The 22,426-nt window shown below is 35.2% G+C and overlaps 1 protein-coding gene across 1 annotated transcript; it reads left to right on the top strand.

Annotated features, from left to right (window-relative positions):
- Nucleotides 1–13,963: 13,963 nt before the first annotated feature.
- Nucleotides 13,964–21,059, top strand: KRTAP20-3 (keratin associated protein 20-3). Its single transcript, XM_045389888.1, is given in 2 exon segments — nucleotides 13,964–14,023; nucleotides 20,907–21,059. Coding segments are annotated over 2 exon segments (213 nt in total).
- The last annotated feature ends 1,367 nt before the right edge of the window (nucleotides 21,060–22,426 follow it).

Here is a 22,426-nt window from a genome sequence, read left to right as displayed (position 1 = left end):
TCACTGTGCTGTAGAAGATGCTGGTCCTATAGCTTCTACTAAGGAATCCGGGGCTGCTTAGCTTATTGGCATAACCGTCTCTTTTACTGGCACTATCTCCAAGTGTCTTCACAGGAGAAATTTTTAAATGTTTTCAAAAATACCAACTATACATTAAACTGTCCTAGAAAAAATCAATGAAATTCAACATGGCCATTTTTATTCAGCATTACCAATTGGATTGTGTGATAGTTTATAGAAAAGTTTTTCTTTTGTTATTGTATTATCTTTATAACACTATGTAAAATTTGATTAAATTTGCTGCAGTTCTACTAAATTATCACCATTAGTTTGGCACCTATGTTTGTATTTGTGTGCAATTAGTCACCTGTGAGTGGCTGTTGGCAGGAGGGGGAGGGAAAGAGAGAGAGAAAGGCAGCTCTTTTCTAACACTGCTCATGTAACATAGGAATATATATACACATCTCCTTTAATCTCTCGTATCATTTCTGTTGGCTTATGCTGTCAATCTAAAAAATGGCTACTTTCTCCAACAATAGTTGTATTTCACATCAGAGAATTTAAAATTCTACATATTTGTACGGCTTGTGTCTTTTGCAACACCAGTGATTGGAATATATCAACTAGGGCTCTACCTCAGTGAAATGTTTCTCAATTTATATATTTATATATGTACATCAACATATTTAATGAAAAAAATGTGATAACATTTTAAGGATGGATTACAAATGTCAATGTAGAAACTTATAATATCAAAGCATGTTTTTAATATATGTGTGTGTAGAGAGAGAAACATTCTAAATATTAAATATAAACATTCTAAATATATGTGTGTGTAGAGAAACATTCTAAATATTCATATTTTCATATATATGTGTATAAGAGTGTATATATAAAGAATGACAAGGCATTATCATATTGAACATGTCAGCACTAATAATGACATTCTGGCTTATCAACATGGCAGACAAATAGTGCTTTAAATTATACCAAATTTTGCCGGGAGCGGTGGCTTATGCCTGTAATCCCAGCACTTTGGGAGGCCAAGGCGGGTGGATCACAAGGTCAGGAGATCGAGACCATCCTAGATAACACAGTGAAACCCCGTCTCTACTAAAAACACAAAAAAACTAGCCGGGCGTGGTGGCGGGCGCCTGTAGTCCCAGCTACTCAGGAGGCTGAGGCAGGAGAATGGCCTGAACCGGGGAGGCGGAGCTTGCAGTGAACCGAGATCGCACCATTGCACTCCAGCCTGGGTGACAGAGCGAGACTTCGTCTCAAAAAACAATGTACTGAGAGAATACTGAGCTTAACAGAGAGCCAAGTTTCTCCTTGAGATATTTTCCAGATTTTGAAGTTGCAAGGTTCAGTTTCCTAAGAGAGTAAGAAACATTTGAAAAGAAGACACAAGTCCATATCAAGGTGATGAGGAGGAAATAGTCACGAGTTCAGGACCTGTCAAGAAGAAGTACCCTTAACTAAAAGACACAAAGGAATATCCTCTACAGGCGGAGGCAGGATTGCTTGAGGTCAGGAGTTCAAGACCAGCCTTGGCAACATAGTGAGACCCCATCTCTACAAGAAATTTAGAAAATTAGCCAGGCATGGTGGCATGTGGCTGTAGTCCTGGCTATTCAGGAGGTGAGGCAGAAGGATCTCTTGAACTCAGGAGCCTGTGTGACCGACAGAGTGAGACCCTGTCTTTAAATAAATAAATAACAAAATAGAAAAAAATCACCAAGTAATCAAATTTAAATTCTAGTTAGTAATGTGATTAAAAACTCAATAGATTTAGTCACAGAAAATCTAAATTATTAAGCTTTAACTTAGGTTGATAAAAACTGCGCGACTGAAGCAAAGATAAAGAAATGGAATGTAAAATATTGAAGACAGTTTAAAGATGTCAGGCCTCATGAACAGTAAACATACACGTAATTGGAGTTCAGCAGGTAAGTGTGACAGAAGCCATTTTTTGAAAAGAAAATAAAACATACTTTTTCAAAACTGTTTAAAGACATCACCCTATGTATTATAAAAGCTCTGCACTTCCAAGAATGAAAATAATTAAAGTCACATCTAGGAGTAACTCAATAGCTAAAAATTAAATGCAAAACCAAAACATTTACTTAGCCAGAGAAAGCAAACACATTGCCTACAGAGTAACAAAAAGGCTGACAGCAGACTCCTTAAAAGAAACAAAGGAAGTTTAAGAAAAATGTAATGACATTTTAAGGATGTATTACAAACAACTACCAATCTAGAATTTCATGCAATCAAAAGCATCCAGATAATAAAACAAAATAAATAATATATTAATAAATATATAAATAACATTTTAAAAATAAATTAAAATGAAAATCTTCAGATAAAACCATAGTGAGAAAATCTATTTTTACCAAGTATAAATTATAAGAAACAAAAGAGTTGTTTAGGAAGAAGAAAAGTTACACAGAATAAAAGTAGACATTCACAAAAGAATAAAATTAGTTGAAAATATAAATTAATATCAATTGTGTACAAATAATAATCATAATTTATTTTAAGGTTTATCTGTGGAAAATGAGATACAACAACAAGTATAGCATGAAAGATTGGAGTACAGAAATAGCCAGCTCTAAGGTTCTAGGCCTATTTAAAACAATGAAAGTAATACATATGGCCATATTGCAACAGACTGTAACAAGTCACTGATGCTGAAAGAGACAGAAAACACAAAAGTATAGTGAATAGTGAAACAAGAGGCAAATAATTGAATTTTAGAAAACTGTTTAGTCGTATCTTCTATAATCCAGCACTTCTGGTTCTGCCTGTATCTAACCAATACTTCTGATTTGATAGATCAACCAGGGGAAGGCAAACATTCTCTGAAAAGAGTTAGATAACAAATATTTTAGATTTTTGCAGGCCACGTGATCTGTGTCTTAACTACTCAACTCTGCCATTGTAGTGGGAAAGTAGTTACAGATGATACCTAAATGAATGCATGTGGATGTTTTCCAATATGAAGTGCAAATTAATCTGAAATATGAAGCCAAACTTTCTCTAGTTTAAGATCCCCACCTTCTACTGGTGATGCATAAAAACCTATTTGCAGATGGCAACTGTTGAACTCAGGAAATGGATTCTTAGTTTCTCGACTAAACCTTAACTCTTGCCACAATCCCCTATATGGCAAATACTACGGTGGCTGGTGCTGTGGCTGTGGCTCTGACCACGGCTGTGGGTATTGCCACAAATAGGGATCCAACACGTTTCAATTTAATTATCCAAAAGCTCATGGAATGTCTCACAATTGATAGTAAGTGTATTTCTTAATATCACATCATCATTACATTTCTTAAATTTTACTATGTCTTTATTTTTTAATTGCACAGAATGCTGTTTTGCATTTATCCTCATTTATTTTCATCATATGTGTGTATATCATATGTATTTAATTGAAAGTATGAAGGAGAAAGAAGAAAAGAGAAAGATAAATTATTACAGTTTTTCTCCTGCAGAAATGATGTGTGCATAAAAGTGGACCATATGCCCTTTCTTTCTGCACTCATATAAATCTGTGCACTTAGGTGGCCTGCGGCCATTAATAACATCCACATCCTATCCGGTAGAAGTCTCAGACTCATTTTTTGTGTTATTTTTTTCCCATTGCAATTAACAACTTGATTCCCATAGACATATTCTGTGAGCCTATCTTTTGGCTGTCTCTGACCTGTACCGCATGGGCTGCATCTCTGGGCTGATGTCACTGGTCTCTATACTTTTTCATTTCTCTTCTCTGGGTCATCAACAGAAGTAGCTAGATCACATCTCATTTGGCTTCTCTCTGTCCAGATGCAATTTACTAACCAGGAGCCACTTTTATCATAAGCAATGGTTCTTGTAATGTCCTTGACACATATCAGTTTATCAGGTTACCAGGAGAACAAAACTAGACATTTTAACATAAGGTCAAATTCTGATGTATAAGAGTAAAGAATTTTGTTATGTTATACTAGTATTAGTTATCTTATACAACTCAATAATAAAACAAAGAGTTGAACCATCACTTCACCAAGAGACAATACCTTCAAACGGCCTCTGATATATAAAAAGGTGTTCAACTACATTGGACTTCAGAAAAATGCAAACTGAAATTACTACACATCTACCATCATGGCTAAAGGGAAAAAAAAACGGGTAGCATAACTTTTGTTGTTGAGATTGAAGAGCATTAAATAGTAAAACCATTTCGGGAAACTGTTTTGTAGAGTATCTGCAAAACCTGAAAATTTTATACTCTGTAAATCTGCAATATTCTAGTTACACCTCCATAAAATTGTATCTGTGGCAGAATAAATTGCCCTTCCTCAAATATTCACTCTTTCCTCCCTGACCTCCATGAAAGGATATTTCCTTTCTCAATTATCGTTGGCTTAGCTGCGGAACTTGTGTGACCTCATAAGTGATGGAGTGTACATGGACAAAATGTATTTCCCTATCCCCTGACTTGCTTCCCACAGGGAGACTAATCGGCATATCTCCCACAACTGGCTGGACCACTTGCACTTCTGTTTTCCATATTGAAAAAAAATGAATTGAGCAGATACTGATCCAAGTCAGAGGAGGGTAATATAGATCAAACCCACCACTTTTGCCAAACTCAGCCTTGTTCACCCAAATCACAGACAGCCCATAAACATGTGAGAGTGAAGAAAATGTTTACTGTTACATAAACTTTGATAAAGTCACTTATTAATTTAAACAGCTTATTTATAGATTATTTTACATTTTTATCTTCAAATAATAATAATTTTATTTCTTCATATGCACAAATGATACCTTATACTTCTTTTTCTTGCCTGGTTGATTAGACTCTATCTTCAGAACAACACTGGAGAGAGATTGTTTTATCAGTTATTTTCATTTTATTTGTCATCTCAAGAAGAACAATTCAAAATATTTCATCATTATGAATATTTGCTGCCAGTAGTTTATAAGTATACTTTATTGGAACAAGAATGTAATATATTTATAGCTTACTAAGAGTTGTTATTTTAAATTGTTCTTAGGGTTTTAATAAACACTTTTTTTTTTTTTTTTTTTTTGAGACGGAGTCTAGCTCTGTTGCCTAGGCTAGAATGCAGTGGCGCAGTCTCAGCTCACTGCAAGCTCCGCCTCCCGGGTTCATGCCATTCTCCTGCCTCAGCCTCCCATGTAGCTGGGACTACAGGTGCCCGCCACCGCACCCAGCTAATTTTTTGTATTTTTAGTAGAGACGGGGTTTCACCGTGTTAGCCAGGATGGTCTCGATCTCCTGACCTCGTGATCCGCCCGCCTCGGCCTCCCAAAGTGCTGGGATTACAGGCGTGAGCCACCGCGCCCAGCCAATAAACACTTTTTCTGCATCTGTTGATATAGACTTTTACACATTCTTTTCTATCCTGTTATTTTGTTCAATAATACTGACTTTTTTGTACTTTCCTATTTGTTTTAAAATAAAATAAAACTTACAGAAAAGTTGAAAAAAATTCAAAAAGATATTTTATTCCCTAAACAATTTGATAAATTTGCAGCCATGATGCCCCACCACCCTGGAACACTTTTAAGTGTGTATCTCCTACAAATGTGGACATCCTCCTCTGTAACCACAAGACAACCATCAAAACAGGAACAGAAATAGGTTACTACCACCAACTCATCAGACCACATTCTAGTTTCTCAGACTGTCTTAATAATATCATTCACACTAGAAGTACATACTTTAGGATCACAGGCTACATTTAGTTAATTGTCTCTCATTTGTCTTCTTTAGTCTAGAATAGTTCCTCAGTCTTTCTTTGATTTTCACCACCCTGATACCTTTGAGGATCACAGATTAGCTATTTTGAAGAGTATTTCTTGATTTGGGTTTGTCTTCTGCTTACTAATAACTAGCTTTAGGTTTTATATTTGGGGCAGGAATATCACAGCAATGATGGCTGTGTTCTGCCCATTACATATCATCAAATAGTATATGATTTTGATTTGTTTGATTTCTAAAAAATGTTAACTTTAATTATTTGATTATAGTGCTGGCTTCTACCTTTATTCGCTGTAAAGACACTCTGCTGCTTTATGATTAATAAATATTTTACAAGGAATTATTTTGAAACTATATAAATATCTTACTTCTCATCAAGCTTTCACCAACAAGTTTTAACACCTATTAATGTTTCTTGACTGAACTGATTATTATGTTGGTTGCCAAATGGTGATTTGTATAAATCTATTGTCCCCTCTACTTTCAGTAATTGGCTGTTCACTATAAGAAAAGGCTTCTTTCTCTTCCCGTGTGGTTATCCTAAATGTGTCTATGTCTGTAAATACTCATGGATTTATATTCATTAAATGAGTCACAAGATAATTCAATAAAATACTGTGTTTTATTTAATGCTCAAATGATGGAAGACTTGGCCAGTAGGAAATTTTTCATGCTTGCTCCTGTGTCATTTTTGACACATCCTGTATGTTCTCGTAATTGCTTAGAACTTCTTTTGGAACAACGATATAGTCCAATATTACCATTTAGCTTTTCTGCTCACATAACTAGTATCAATCAACAATTCAAAGAGATTTAGTTACTTTTAATGAAGAGGAGTGTTTAAATATTCAGATCTGGGCTGTAGATACATTGCTATTGGGGGGCTGCTATTCCTAGGATTTCTCAGTAGCTAAGCTAAGCAGCATATGCATGTATAATGCATATATATATATATATATATATATTTTTTTTTTTTTTTTTTTTTTTTTTTTTTTTGAGACGGAGTCTCACTCTGTCGCCCAGGCTGGAGTGCAGTGGCCGGATCTCAGCTCACTGCAAGCTCCGCCTCCCGGGTTCACGACATTCTCCTGCCTCAGCCTCCTGTGTGGCTGGGACTACAGGCGCCCGCCACCTCGCCCGGCTAGTTTTTTGTATTTTTTAGTAGAGACGGGGTTTCACCCTGTTAGCCAGGATGGTCTCGATCTCCTGACCTCGTGATCCGCCCGTCTCGGCCTCCCAAAGTGCTAGGATCACAGGCTTGAGCCACCATATATATGCCCGGCCAATGCATATATATTTTTATAGACAGACATTCATAATTATATTTATTCCATGTCTATCTAAATACTCTTATTAAATGGTAAGTTAGTGCCATAGAGTTAGCACACCTGCCTACCTCCAGAACAGATGCCTCTGCAAGTGCATGGACCCACTATACACCCTATTAAGCCACAGCCATTATGCCCACCTACAGATAAAGGTTTTTTGTACAGAAGCTAACCCATACATTTTGAAACAAGTGACTTCTTCTTCAAATGTGTACTCGCCAATGCAAGAAACAGAACACAAATAAATCAAGGAAACATGACATCATAAAAGGAAGACAAAAAAGGAAGAAAAAAAAAAAGGAAGACAAAAAAGGAAGACTGACTCCAAAGACACAGAGATCTACAAATTGCCTAATAAAACAAAATAATTGTTTTAAAGAAGCTTGGCAAGCTCTAAGAGAACACAAATAGACAACTCAAATAAATCAGGAAAACAATACATGAACAAACTGAGAAATTCAACACATCAATATGAATAATCAAAAAAGAACCAAACAGAACTTCTAGAGCTGGAGAATATGATGAATTAAGTAAAAAACACAATAGAGAATTTCAGCAACAGACTTGAACAAGTAGAATAAAGCATCAAGAAACTCAAAGACAAGTCATTAAATTATCCCAGTAGAAGAGAAATAAAGAACAAAAAAAGAGTAGAACGAGCCTATGGAATTTATAGAAAACAATAAAGTGAATCAATATGCACAATATGGGAGTCTTAAAAAGGAAATAATAGACAGAAAAGAGCAGAAAGCTTATTTAGAGAAATAATGTCTGAAACAAATTCCCAAATCTGGAGAGGTAAACTGACTTCCAGATTCAGGAAAAACAAAAACCACAAGTAGTTTAAACTTAACGAGGTTTACACTAAGATGCAGTATAATTAAATTGTTAGAAGTTACAAACAGATTTTAGAAAACAACAAGAAAAAAGTGACGTCTCATGTAAGTGAACCTCTATGAGACTATAAACAAATTTCTCACCAGAAACCTTGCAGGCCAGGAGATAGTGAGATGATATATTTAAAGTACTGAAAGAGAAAAGCCTGCTCAGCAAGATTAATAACTTGACAAAACTATTATTTAAAGATGAAGGAATATTAAAGTAAAGCCTGCTCAGCAAGATTACTAACTTGACAAAACTATTATTTAAAGATGAAGGAATATTAAAGTTTTTCCAGAGTAAACAAAAATTGAGGAAGTTCATCCCTTCTAGACCTGCCTTACAAGAAATGCTTAAAGAATTTCAAATTCTTCAAACTGAAATGAAAACATACAAAACAGCCACATGAAAGTATATGAAATCATAAATCTCACTAGTAAAGGCAAATGTATACACAATTACAGAATGATGTAACACTGTAATGTTGACGTCTATGTTACTTTTTTGACCATTTTCTTCTAAAGGTTGAAAGACAAAAATATTAAAAATAACTATACACACAACTATTTGTTAATAGGAACACAATATAAAAAGAGGTAAATTCTGACAAGAACACAAAGAGTGTGGAGGAGATAGCGAAAGTGTAGAAATTTTACATGTGATTGAAGTTAAGTTGTTATCTACTTAAAATAGATGGATATGGACAGGCACAGTGGCTCACAAATGTAATCCCAGTACTTTGGGGACCAAGGCAGGTGGATCACAAGATCAGGAGATCAAAATCATCCTGGCCAATATGGTGAAATCCCATCTCTACTAAAACTACAAAATTTAGTTGGGCGTGGTGGCACATGCCTGTAATCTCAACTACTGGGGAGGCTGAGGCAGGAGAATCACTTGAATCAGGGAGTCGAAGTTTGCAGTGAGTCGAGATTGTGCCACTGCACTCCAGCCTGGGAGACAGAGTGAGATTCCCCCTCAAAAAAAAAAAAAAAAAGTATATAACTACAACCTACTTTATGCAAATTTCAAGGTAACTACAAAGATAAAAGCTTGTAATACACAGGTAAAACATAAAAAGAAAAGGATCCAAACAGATCACTAAAGAAAATCATTGAATAATAAAGGAAAACATCAAGAGAAGATAACTAGTATAATAGAACTGCAAAGAGAAAGAAAAGAATGAATAAAATGTTGAGTAATTTTCAACTATCAATAATTACATTAAATGTAAATGGTTGAATTCTTCAATCAAAAGGCATAAAATGACTGTATGAATAAACAAACAAAAAATACACCAAGAGCCAGCAATATTCTGTCAACAATTGATTCACTTTGTGTTTAAGGACACACATAAGCTATAAGAAAAGGAAAGGAAAAAGATACTCCATGCAAATATAACCAAAAGAAAGCAGGAGTGACTCTACTTACACAGAATAGACTAAGTCAGAACTATCTCTATGGCAAAAGAAGGTCATTATGTAATCATAAAAGGGTCAACTTAACAGGAAGATATTACAATTATAAATACATAAGAGCACCTAAATATATAAGGTAAATAATAGATCTAAAGAGTGAATTGATAGCAATACAATAACTATAGGAGATTCCAATACCCCACTTCCAATAATATACATAATCCAGACAGAAAATCAAAAAAGAAATAGTTCACTTGAACAACACTATAAACCAAGTAGCCCTAACAGACATGGGTAGAACTTTTTACCTAACAGCAGAAGGTGGCAAATTTTTCTCCAGTGCACATAGAATGTTCTCCAGGATATTTACATTTTAGGTCACATACAAAGCCTTAACAAACTGAAGAAGATCAAACTGATTTCAAGTACTTTGGTTTGAAACTGATATCAGCAAATGGAAAAAGTCACAGATATATAGAAACTAAACAACACACCCTTGAACAACCACTGGGTCAAAGAGAAAATCAAAAGGAAATTTTAAAAGTATCTAGAAACAAATGAAAATAAAAACATGGCATACCCAAATTTACGCAATGCAACAAAAGGAATACTAAGAGAGAGGTTTACAGCAATAAGTGCCTGTATTAAAAAAGAAGAAAGATCTCAGATAAACAATCTAAATTTACACCTAAAGGCCTATGAATAAAAAGACTAAGCTCAAAGCTAGCAGAAAAAAATAATAATGATTAGAGAAGAAACATATATAGAGAAGAGCAAAAAAGTTGAAAAAAAGTTGAAAAAAAAACTGAGTTGGTGTTTTAAAAAGATAAACAAAAGTGACCAAATCTTTAACTAGACTAATTAAGAAAAAAGAGAGAAGATTCAAATAAAGAATATTATAAATAAAAGAGGAGACATTGCAATGGATGCCTCAAAAAGGCATAACGGATTATTATGAACACTCATAAGACAACAAACTGAAAAATCTGGAAGAAATGAATAAATTTCTAGAAACATGCAACCTACTAACACTGAATCTAGAAAAAATAAAATGCCTGAACAGAACAATACCAAATAAAAAAATTGAAGCAGTACTTAAAACAATCCCAACAAAGAAAGGCTCAGGATCAGATGGAGAAAAATCTCTAAAATATTCAAAGAAGAATTAATACAAATACTTCTTAAGCTCTTCCAAAAATAGACAAAGCACCTCTTCCAATCTTATTTTATGAGATTATAACTACCATGATACCAAACCAGAAAAACACAACATAAGAAAATAAAACTATAGGTCAGTATAATCCAGGAACACAGTTGCCAAATTCCTGAATAAAATACTATCAAACCATATTCAATAGCACACTAAAAGGATTATACACCAAGATCAATTGGAATTTATCCCTGGGATGCAAGGATTATTTGATTATTCAATATAAGCAAATCAATCACCACTGTGATATGCATTATCAATAGAATGAAATATAACCATCACATGATCATCTTAATAGATGCTAAAAAGCCATTTGATAATATTCAAGAGCCATTTATGATAAAGAACCAAAAAAAAAAAAGGTATAGAAGAAGCTTAACACAATAAAGGCCATGTATAAAGAGCTCACAGCTAACATTATATAATCATCACAGAAAAACTGAAAGCTTTTCCTCTAAGATCTGGCACAATACAAGAGTGCCCACTCTTAGTACTTCTATTCAACATCGTACTGGAAGTTCTGGTCAGAGCAGCGCACAAGAAAAAGGAAGTAAAGCCTTTCAAATCAGAAATAAATAAGGGAAATTATCTGTTTGCAGGTGACATACGATTATAAATGTAGAAAACCCTGAAGAGAGAGAGGATAAAAAACTCTTAGAATGGATAAACTTAGTGAAGTTGCCATGATACAAAATCAACATACAAAAATCAATGGCATTTCTATATACAGACAGCAAATTATCTGAAAAGGAATTTTTTAAAACTATTTTATTTACAATAGCAACAAAAAAAGAAAATACTTGGGAATAAACAAAACTAGGGAGGTGAAAAGTCCATATAGTAAAAGCTATAAAACATTGATAAAATAAATTCAAGAGGACACAAATGGAAAGATATTTTGTGTTCATGAATGGAGAGAACTAATATTATTAAAACGGCCCTACTACCTAAAAAGATCTACACATTTAATGCAATCCCCAACTAAATATGCATTGCATTCTTCCCCCCACCCCCAAAAAATCCTAAAATTCATATGGAACCAAAAAAGACTCTCAATAGCCAAAATAATCATTAGCAAAAAGAAAAATGCTAGAGGCACCACACTACTTAACTTTGAAACATATTACAAAGATACAATAACCAAAACAGCACAAAACTGGCATAAAAACAGACATGTAGACCAATGGAACAATCATTGTTCCACTGAATCAATTCTGTGTTCTGTTACGCAGTACAGTATCTATGGTTAACAGTAATGCATTGTGTATTACAAAATAGCTAGAAGAATGGCTTTTGTATGCTCTTGCCACAAAGAAATGACAATTGCAAGAGGTGATGAATATACTAAGTATTCTGATTCTATCATTATACAACATATACATGTGTTGAAATATCAAATTGTACTCTATAAATATGTTCAAGTATAATGTGTCAATTAGAAAAGAAAAAGAAGAAAATAAAAAGAATAGAGAGACTGGGTGTGGTGGCTCATGCCTGTAATCCTGACACTTTGGGAGGCCAAGGCAGGTGGATCACTTGAAGTCAAGAGTTCAAAACCAGCCTGGCCAACAAGGTGAAGCCTCATCTCTACTAAAAATACAAAAAAAAAAAAAAAAAAAAAAAAAAAAAAAAAAAAAAAATTAGCCAGTTGTGGTGGCAGGTGCCTGTAATCCCAGCTACTCGGGAGGCTGAGGCAGGAGAAACACTTGAACCTGGGAGGCGGAGGTTGCAGTGAGCCACAGTCACACCACTGCTACAGCCTGGATGACAGAGCAAGATTCTGTCTCAAAAAAAAAAAAAGATTGCCTCAATCAACAGTGAAGAGACAATCTACAAAATGGGAGAAAATGTTTGCAAACCATATATATAAGAGGCTAATATACAAAATGTATATGGAACACCTACAACCCAATAGCAAAGAAACAATCTGATTAAAAAATAATCAAAGGGTCTACATACACATTTCTTAACAGAAGGCATATAAATGGCCAACAGGTATAAAGTGATGCTATGTTTCACTAGTCATCTGGAAGATGAAAATCAACCTCAGTGAACTATCACCTCACACCTGTTAGAATGGTTACTACTAAAAAAAAAAAAAAAAACAAAAGAAGATAAGGAGTAAAAGGAATCCTGTATACTTTTGGAGTATATAAAAATTAGTTAGGCCATTATGGAAAACAATGTAGCTGTTCCTCAAAAAATTAAAAACAGAGTTACCTTATTATCCAGTAATTTCACTCCTGGGCCTTTATTCAGGGAATTAATATCTGGATGTTAAAGAGATATCTGCATTCCCACATTTATTACAGCATTATTCATAATAACCAAGATATGGAAATAACCTAAGTGTCCATCAATCAATGAGTGGATAAGAAATGGTTTACACTCAGACACACACACACACACACACACACACACACTGAAATATTTTTCAGCTTTATGAAAGACAAAATTCTGCCATCCTGTCATTTTCAATAACATGGACAAGCCTGGAGGATAGTATGCTAAGTAAAATAAATTTTTAAAAAAGCAAATACTTCATGATTTAATTTACATGTGGAATCTAAAATAGTCAAACTCATAAAAGCAGAGAGTATTAATAGAAAGATGGTTGCCAGGGGCTGAGGGGAGAGGGAGATGGGAAGGAGTTGGTGAAAGTGTACAGTTTCAGTTATAAAAAAAAATAAATGCTGCAGATTGAATGGGCAGCATAGTGACTACAGTTAATGATACTCTATTGCATACTTGAAATATGCTAAGAAGATTTTAGATCTTAGCTGTACTCATCACAAAAAGAAGAAAAAGAAATTATGCTATGTGAAGTGATAAATATGTTAATTAGCTTGACTGTGATGATCATTCACAATGTATACATATAACAAAACACAAGTTGTACACCTTAAGTATATACAATTTTTGTTTGTAAATAAATAAATTGAAAATCATGTGTTCACACTGTGATTCTAACCTAAAATCACAATGATCATTCTAGATTTCTGCCTGTATGCCACAAGGGTTGATCAAGGCAGCTACTCCCATGATCCTTGATAGAATTACTTATTTAATCATTCTTCCAATACATAGCCAATTCCCATTGTCCATGCAGTCCCAACCACTATGCCTGTGAAGACTACCCTGCTCGTCCTGTATGCCCTCCAACAACCCACATCAAATGATTACCACAGGCTCCAGTCCTCATGGTTATCCATTTTGTCCTGCTCAGTCTCTGACACCTGTGCAAGCAGGGGTGAACTCAGTCCCTTAATACTCTACATCCCAAATCTGGCCTCCCCACTGTACTTCTCTAATATAAGGATGCCCTCCTAACCCAACTAATGCTCCAATGCCCTGCTATGTACGGCTACCACTTTCATTGTTCCGCACCTGTGCTCGCCCTCCTCAAGTACTGTCATTCTGCAATGGACTGCCCCACCCCTGCTTATCTCCATAGACAGCCTCTATGGTACCCTTAGGTTCTGTTCTGCCACATTAGAACATATGAGTGCCCTCCATCCTCCTCAGCTCTTCAACCCATTCCAGGGCACTGTTACATCCATCCCAGCTTAGAGACATCCTCCTCATATCACTCAATTTCCCCAGCCATTTACATTGAGCTATGTATTTCACCTTTTCTTGGCCTTTTCATTCCTTCCTAAGTCTTTCTGTTTAATTTGGGATCATTTTGCTACTACATAGAGAAAGCTCTTTAATATTTATAGTGCAATCTGCTGGGCCACTTTTCTCTCGTGAAAAAAATGGTTTACCTTAAATTTGGAAGGATATTTTTACTGGGTATAGAATTATAAGCTGGCAAATTTTTCCCCCATGATTGTCATGAAAGAAGTTTGTTTAGAAAAAAAAGAAAAGGACTTTTTGACCCAATAAAATTGCACGTTGCATTAATTCACATTTATATTGTATGTTACTCTCCTGAGTGATGTCTTTCAATGTTTTGTTGAGGAAATAGAAAGTATTCTGTATATTTAAGCAGAAAATGATTTAACTCTGAGAAATAAATGGATATAAAACCACAGGAAAGAGCATAGGAGAAAAAGTCAAGAAAGGCTTCTACAATCACTCAAATTCACTGCCACCATTTAGTTAGTTAGGAAGTTACAGGAACCATAATAAATTGACACTGAAGGTCACAGCTGCCTATAATATTAAGGTGAGTGTTTCTAAGGGAAACAGACTTTAAAAACCCCACATTTCCCAAACATCATGCATCTTCTTGCTAATGCAGGTGAAATAATACAGCTTCTGCCTCTCTTCCGGGTCACATCTTGCTCAAGAGCCTGTCACTGGCAGAATTTATGGCGTATCTCTAAGGAATTAACTTAGGAGATGTAGGTGCTGTCAATGAGATACACAAAGGAAAATAATAAGAGGCAAGAATGGTGCATAGTTTTCTATTTTCAATTTACTTATTTTTTCTCTAATTTTTATCATATATTTCTTATGCTTGCTTTAGGCTTGCATATTCTTCTTTTCCTGGTTTCCTAAGGTGGGAGTTTTTAGATCTTTCTTTTCTTCAAATTTATACACACAGCGCTATGAATTTTCCTCTAAGAAATAAGTTCATGTACTGTTTTTGGTGCATCTGCCTATTTTACTAAGTTGTATTTTCATTTTTTAGAATACATTTAGATGAATGTATTTTTAAATATTTTGGACTTCTTTTATTCATGTATTATTTAGCAGTGTATTAATTTCCAAATATTTAAGAACTTTCCAGTTTTCTGTTAGCCAAGAGAAATACATTTCCCATATCAAACCATTAGATCTCATGAGACTTATTCACTACCCTGGAAACAGTGCAGGAAAGAACCGCCCCCATAATACAATCACCTCCCACTGAACCCCCCTACAATATGCAAAAATTCAAGATGAGATTTGGGTGGGGACACAGCCAAACCATATTGCTGCATGAATGCCTTCTTTTGAGAAGTGTCTGTTCATGTTCTTTGCCTACTTTTTAATGGGGTTGTTTGTTTCTTTCTTGTAAATTTGTTTAAGTTCCTTGTAGATTTTGGATATGAGGTCTTTGTTGGACAGATAGATTGAAAACATTTTCTCCCACTCTGTAGGTTGCCTGCTTACTCTGATGATAGTTACTTTTGCCATGTAGAAGCTCTTTAGTTAGATCCCATTTGTCAATTTTTACTTTTGTTGCAATTGCTTGTGGCGATTTCATCATGAAATCTTTTCCCATGCCTGTATCTTGAATGGTATTGACTAGATTTTCTAGGGTTTTTATAATTTTGGGTTTTGCATTTAAGTCTTTAATCCATTTTGAGTTAATTTTTTTATAAGGTGTAAGAAAGGGGTCCAGTTTCAATTCTCTGCATATGGATAGCCAGTTCTCCCAGCACCATTTATTAAACAGGGAATCCTTTCTCCTTTGCTTGTTTTTGTCAGGTTTGTCAAAGGTTCTAGATGTGTGATCTTATTTCTGAGTTCTCCATTCTGTTCCATTGGTCTTTGTGTCTGTTCTTGTATCAGTACCATGTTGTTTTGGTTACTGTAGTTTCATAGTATAGTTTGAAGTTGGGTAGTGTGATGCCTCCAGCTTTGTTCTTTTTGCTTAGGGTTGTCTTGGTTATGCGGATTTTGGTTCCATGTGAATTTTAAAATGTTTTCTTTCTAATTCTGTGAAGAATGTCAATCATAGTTTAATGGGAATAGCATTGAATCTATAAATTGCTTCGGGCAGTATGGCCATTTTCACAATATTGAGTCTTCCTATCCATTAGCATGGAATATTTTCCCATTTGTTTGTGTCCTCTCTGGTTTCCTTGAGCCATGATTTGTAGTTCTCCTTAAAGATGTCCTTTACTTCCCTTGTTAACTTTATTCCTAGGTATTTTATTCTCTTTATAAAAATTGTGATTAAAACACCAAATTAGTGAAATGGCCATGTACTATATGATTACAATTATATTATATTCTGGAAAAGGCAATAGAGATAGTAAAAAGATAAGTCGTTTCTAAAGGTTCAGGAAAGGAAGATTAAATGGGCAAATCACAGGGGATTTTTTTTAGGGCAGTAAAACCATTTTGTGTGATATTTTATTTGTGGAAATGTGACACTATCCATTTCTCAAAACTCATATAACTTTACAGCACAAAGAGTGAACCTTTTGCCAATTTTTTCTCATCTTTGGGGTGGACACATAGAGGGAAACGACATACAATGGGGCCTACCAGTGGGTGGAGGGAGAGGATCAGGAAAAAAACTAATGGGTACTAGGCTTAAAACCTGGGTGATAAAATAATCTGTACAACAAATCCCCATAACATAAGTTTACTTATGTAACAAACCTGCATATGTCCCCTGAACTTAAAATAAAAGTTAAAAATAAATAAAAAAGAGTGAACCTTAATTTACACAAATTATGAAAAATTACTTAAAAGAACAAAGGATCCCAGAATGAAATAGAGAATATTACAAAATCACCTAGCTGTATTACAAATATCTAAAACAAACTCACTGAAAGGGATAAAAAAATGCTGCTGCTCTAAATAAATTTGGAAATGAATGGAATCTGTAAGATTAAAGACAAAAGAAACTAGACATTAACCAATTAACCAACTCCATCTAAGCCAATTTACAGGCCCACAAATTTTTGAATGAATGCGAGGCAGGTCTGTTGAAGAAGATCCATGCAGCATTGACAAAAAGATGATACTGTAAATCATCCTTTCAGTCATCTTCAAAATAATCTGCACCAATTTACTAGTATGACAGTGCTTTGGACAAGGGTAAAGCATCAGAATTTTTAGAGATTATCAGACATTGGCTCTAAACAGAGACTAAATTTTTAAAGACTCCATACCCTATTGTGGTCAAGTAAAATAATAAATGAAGTTTGAACTTTCATCTATTTCATAATGGGCACAGTGAATCCACCACTCTCCCCATGAAATAGATATGTTACAACTGGCAGGATCTGCACACTGGGTCTCTGGAGTGAGGTCTATTGTGGTAGGAAAGAATAAACAGAAATTAGTAGAGCTACCTCTTCCTACCAAATAGTAAATTAAAAACAATCTTTTATTTCCAGAAAGATTATAGAGATTAATGCTATCTACAGTAATTTCCTAGGACTAGTATAGCAACATATCATACATTTGGTGGCTTAAAACAATAGAAACTTATTCTCTCATAGTTCTGAAGGCTAGAAATTAAAAATCAAGGTGTGGATGGTCCATGCTCTCTCTGAAGAGTCTGGAGAAAAATCCTTCCTTGCCTTTTCCTAACTCCTGATGGCTGCAGGCAATCTTTGGTTTTTCTCGGCGTACAAACATACCACTTTAACTTCTGTTTTCTTGGTCACATGGCATTCTCTCTGTGTGTGTCTTCAACTCTGTTTTGTCACAAAGCCCTCTTATAAAAAAATCAGTGACTGGACTTGTAATCTACCATAATTCAGTATGACCTCAACTTGATTACAACTGCAAAGATTCTATTTCCAAATAAGGTAACATTCATGGGTACCAGGGGTTAGGACTTCAACATATGCTTTTTGAAGACACAATTTAAACCACAACACTACCATTAAAGTCTTGAAAGTTTCAAGAGGGATGACTGTACCACATCTATATTCAAGTTGCTTATTTGTCCTCTACAAAATATAAATAGGTTTAGAAGAATAAGAGGGAATTATCATAAACTTAATCTAGTAATGACTCCAGATATAGCTGTTTTGTCAGATGTGCTGTTTCTCTGCTGGAGCCAATAAACACATCCCTTTGAACCTAATATTCACTTTTTATCTGGCAGTCTTTTTACCCTACAAATAAAGAACACCAGAGTCAGTCTCCATTCAGCTGGCAAGACCAATCATATTCCTTCACTGCCCTATCTCAAAAGAATGCTAACTCTTCAGTGTCCAGGCATAAATTCATCTGCAGAGACCTTGACTGCCTCTCTATTCCAGAGGATACCGTGTTAATGGAATATATTGATGGTATTATGGTGATCAGAACCAGAGAGCAATAATTAACAACTACCATGGACATCTTTAAATGACCCATAAGAGACCAAAGATAGAAAATAAATTATATAAAATGGAATATATTGATGGTATTATGGTGATCAGAACCAGAGAGCAATAATTAACAACTACCATGGACATCTTTAAATGACCCATAAGAGACCAAAGATAGAAAATAAATTACATAAAAATTCAGGGATCTGCCACTCAGTGAAAGTTTTATCGGTCTAGTGATCTGAACGAAGGATAAGTTGCTCCCTTTGGCCCCTCTTACACTTAGCAAGAGGCCTAATACTTAGTCACTTTGTTACATTTTCATGGCAACATAATCTTTATTTGTATATGGCACGGGCTACCATTTAGAAAGGAATATAATGGCTTTCAGTCTTGAGTTACTTAAGAGCAAGAGAAGGCTCTGGAACGGTCATAGTCAGCTGTGAATATTGCTCTGTTGTTCAAACTGTATAGAGGGGCAGATTCAATGGTGCATGAAGCATCTATGACTGATAAGAATGCTGTCTGGAGGCATTTACAGGCCTGTATAGGTGAATCACGCACATACTTTTAGGATTTTGGAGCAAATCTATGCTCTCTTCTGTAAATGTATATTCTCCTTTGGAAAAATGACTTTTAGTTCATCATATGATTTGAACTGCCCATTATGAACGATATATTTTCTAGCCTTCTTATTCAGAAAGTTGAGCATACACATCAGCTCTCTGTCATCAGGTGAAGGTGGAGAACATAAGGTTGGGCTTAAGGGAGTTCTGAAAGTACAAACAATTTTCAGAAGCAATTGGCTTGGATTCTCATGATTTCCACTCTGCTGAGTTTTCTCTCCTTTCTCAACATACACCTACAAATTTATGCTGATTTTCCAGTTGAAGAAGGAAAAATTAGTACCGGATAATAGATGGTTCAGCCAACATGCTAGCACTGCCTAAAAGTGGATGACCGAAGTATAACAGATCAAAGCACGGATTACCCTAAAGGTCAGTGGTGAAGGAAAATTTTCAATTATTTTTAATCATCTTAAGAAATGATAGTATCTAGATTCAGTCTGCATTTCAGAACTTAAGTCTACATATGAGTACTTGATACACACAGAGTCAATATCCCTAAAGAAAAATTAATAGTCATGCCTTCTGTTAAATTTGGGTCTACTCTACGTTCCCACGACATTGAAATCTGATAAGATTCTCAATGCTTTTCTTTTCTCTGAAGAAACATGTCTACATTACAGTGCAGGTACAAGATAATCAACTAAACAACTTTTTAAAGAATGCTTAAGGTGTGGAGAGGAAGGAACTAAACAAGCAAGAAAATGGCACTACTTTGAAGAGAGCATAGCAATAGGAAAACTACAGAGTAATATGTGATTGGTGGGAGTTTGTACAGAATAAATCACAGTTGACACTTGAACAATGCAGGGGTTAGGGGTGCCAACCTCCACGCAGTTGAAAATCAGAGTATAACTTTTGAATCCCCAAAAAGTTAACTACTAATAGCCTACTGTTGACCAGAAGCCTTACCAATAACATAAACAGTTGATTAATAGATGCTTATGTTACCTGTATGATAGATTACATTCTTATAATAAAGTAGGCTAAAGAAAAGAAAATGTTATTAAGAAAATAAGGAAAAAAGAGAAAATGTATTTACTATTCACTAAGTGGAAGTGGATCGTCATAAAGGTCTTCATCCTTATTGTCTTCATGTTGAGTAGGTTGAGGAGGACAAGGAGGAGGAGGGGTTGGTCTTGCTGCCGGAGTGGCAGAGGTGCAGAAAATCTGTTTAATATAAGCCTATCTGTGCAGTTCAAACCCATGGTATGCAAGAGTCCACTGTATTTGCTACGAAGATGTATATAGATAACATCACAGCTGTGTTGATTAGGATTTAAATATGCATATAAGAAGAAGGGTATTATTAGCAAAATGATGGGAAGAGGACGGCATTTGCCTCCTCCACGTGATGTCATCCAACATAGTTACAAAGGTTAAATTCAGCATCAGTGTGAGCAAGGTCATTGAACTCAGCATTTTTTTTCTTTTCCCTTAAAGCCTATCAACTATTTGGCAGCATCATAACATACTGAGAAGAAAATCTCAATTTTATCAGGATATGGAGTCTTTTTTTTAATCTAAAGATATAAGATTAATGAGATTTTTAAATATAGGTTGATCTATATAAGAATGTCAGGAGTGCCTGTGGTTTGTCACACCTACACTGAGACTGATAAAAGACTGTTAGTGTTTTTATGCACTAAAACTTACTCTTGCCTCTTAGGCTAAAGACTTAAATCCTGACACAATAAGCTACTATGGCAACTACTATGGAGGACTAGGCTATGGCTATGGCTGCAAATATGGTTAAACCTCTGGCTTTGGTGCCTTTAGAATCCTGGACTGTGGCTACAGATGTGGCTGTGGTGGGTTATGAATTTGACTGCTGGCACCAGTGTGATTATAGTACATGGTTATTATCAGGCATTGACTGAATAATATCTACAATTGGGTCCATTTTTGCTGTTCTACTACACTTCTTTTATTTGTTTAACCCAACTAGAATTGTTAATGATTCCCTGTAATCCCAGCACTTTGGGAGGCTGAGGCAAGTGGATCACCTAGGTTTAGGAGTTCGAAACCATCCTGGCCAACATGGCAAAACCCCATCTCTACTAAAACTACAAAACTTAGCCAGGTGTGGTGGTGGGTGCCTGTAGCCCCAGCTACTGGGGAGGCTGAGACAGGAGGAACACTTGAACCCAAGAGGCTGAGGTTGCAGTGGGCTGAGATTGCACCACTGCACTCCAGCCTGGGTGACTGAGCAAGATTTCATCTCAAAAAAAAAAAAAAAAAAAAAAAAAAGCTTAATTATTCAATCTAATTCTAGGCAAGGAAGACACATTATTAAATTCACACTAAATGAACATCAGTGCACTAGATTAACTACATTTTCCTTTTCCAAACTGATGTGTTTTCATAATTTACCAGGCAAAGTACCTTTTGGTATGTTTCAGGAGCAGGGAGTTCTAGGTTTATTTTGAATTACACTACTTTGGCCTGGCCATGTTATTCATTCTTTAAATCTATTAATATTCACTTGTTTAATAAATATTTATTAAGTAATTTCTATATAGGACTTCCAGTTAAGTCTTAGTATTACTTATGGGAAGAGAGTTTTTAAGCAGAAAAACAAATCTGTAAATAAACATGTATGCTACAACATGATAGGTGATGTAATGGCCAAGTAGGAACACAGAGGAGAAGTTCATGTTTGGATGCAAAAGAGGGAGACTGTAGAGCAAAGAGATCAAAAATATTCCCACTGAAGGTTACATTTGGATAAATTTTTAACCAAGGAAAAATATATTAGGGGTAAAGTGTATGCCAGGCAGGGGGAACAAAAATGCAAAGCGTGAAAAAAGTATTGGACTGCAAAGTCATGAATTGATGTTACTTATTGAGAGAAAAGTGAGCAAAGTCACTGGCAAGAAATGAAGCCCTGGGCAGTGAAGAGAAACTAGAACATCAAGTCCATATATATTTTGTAATGGGTGCACTGGCTAATGTTTTAGAAAGTTGTAATATTTTCCTTTACCTGGATGAGATTGGAGACTATTATTCTAAGTGAAGTAACTCAGGAATGGAAAACCAATCATCGTATGTTCTCACTGATATGTGGGAGCTAAGCTATGAGGATGCAAAAGTATAAGAATGGACTTTGGGAATTTGGGGGGAAGAATTGGGGGGTGAGGGATAAAAGACTACAAATATGGTGCAGTATATACTGCTTGGGTGACGGGT

The sequence above is a fragment of the Macaca fascicularis genome, chromosome 3 (assembly GCF_037993035.2).
Source record: "Macaca fascicularis isolate 582-1 chromosome 3, T2T-MFA8v1.1".
NCBI lineage: Eukaryota > Metazoa > Chordata > Mammalia > Primates > Cercopithecidae > Macaca > Macaca fascicularis.
The sequence above is the reverse complement of the archived record's forward strand: the minus strand, read 5'-3'. Positions and strand labels throughout refer to the sequence as shown.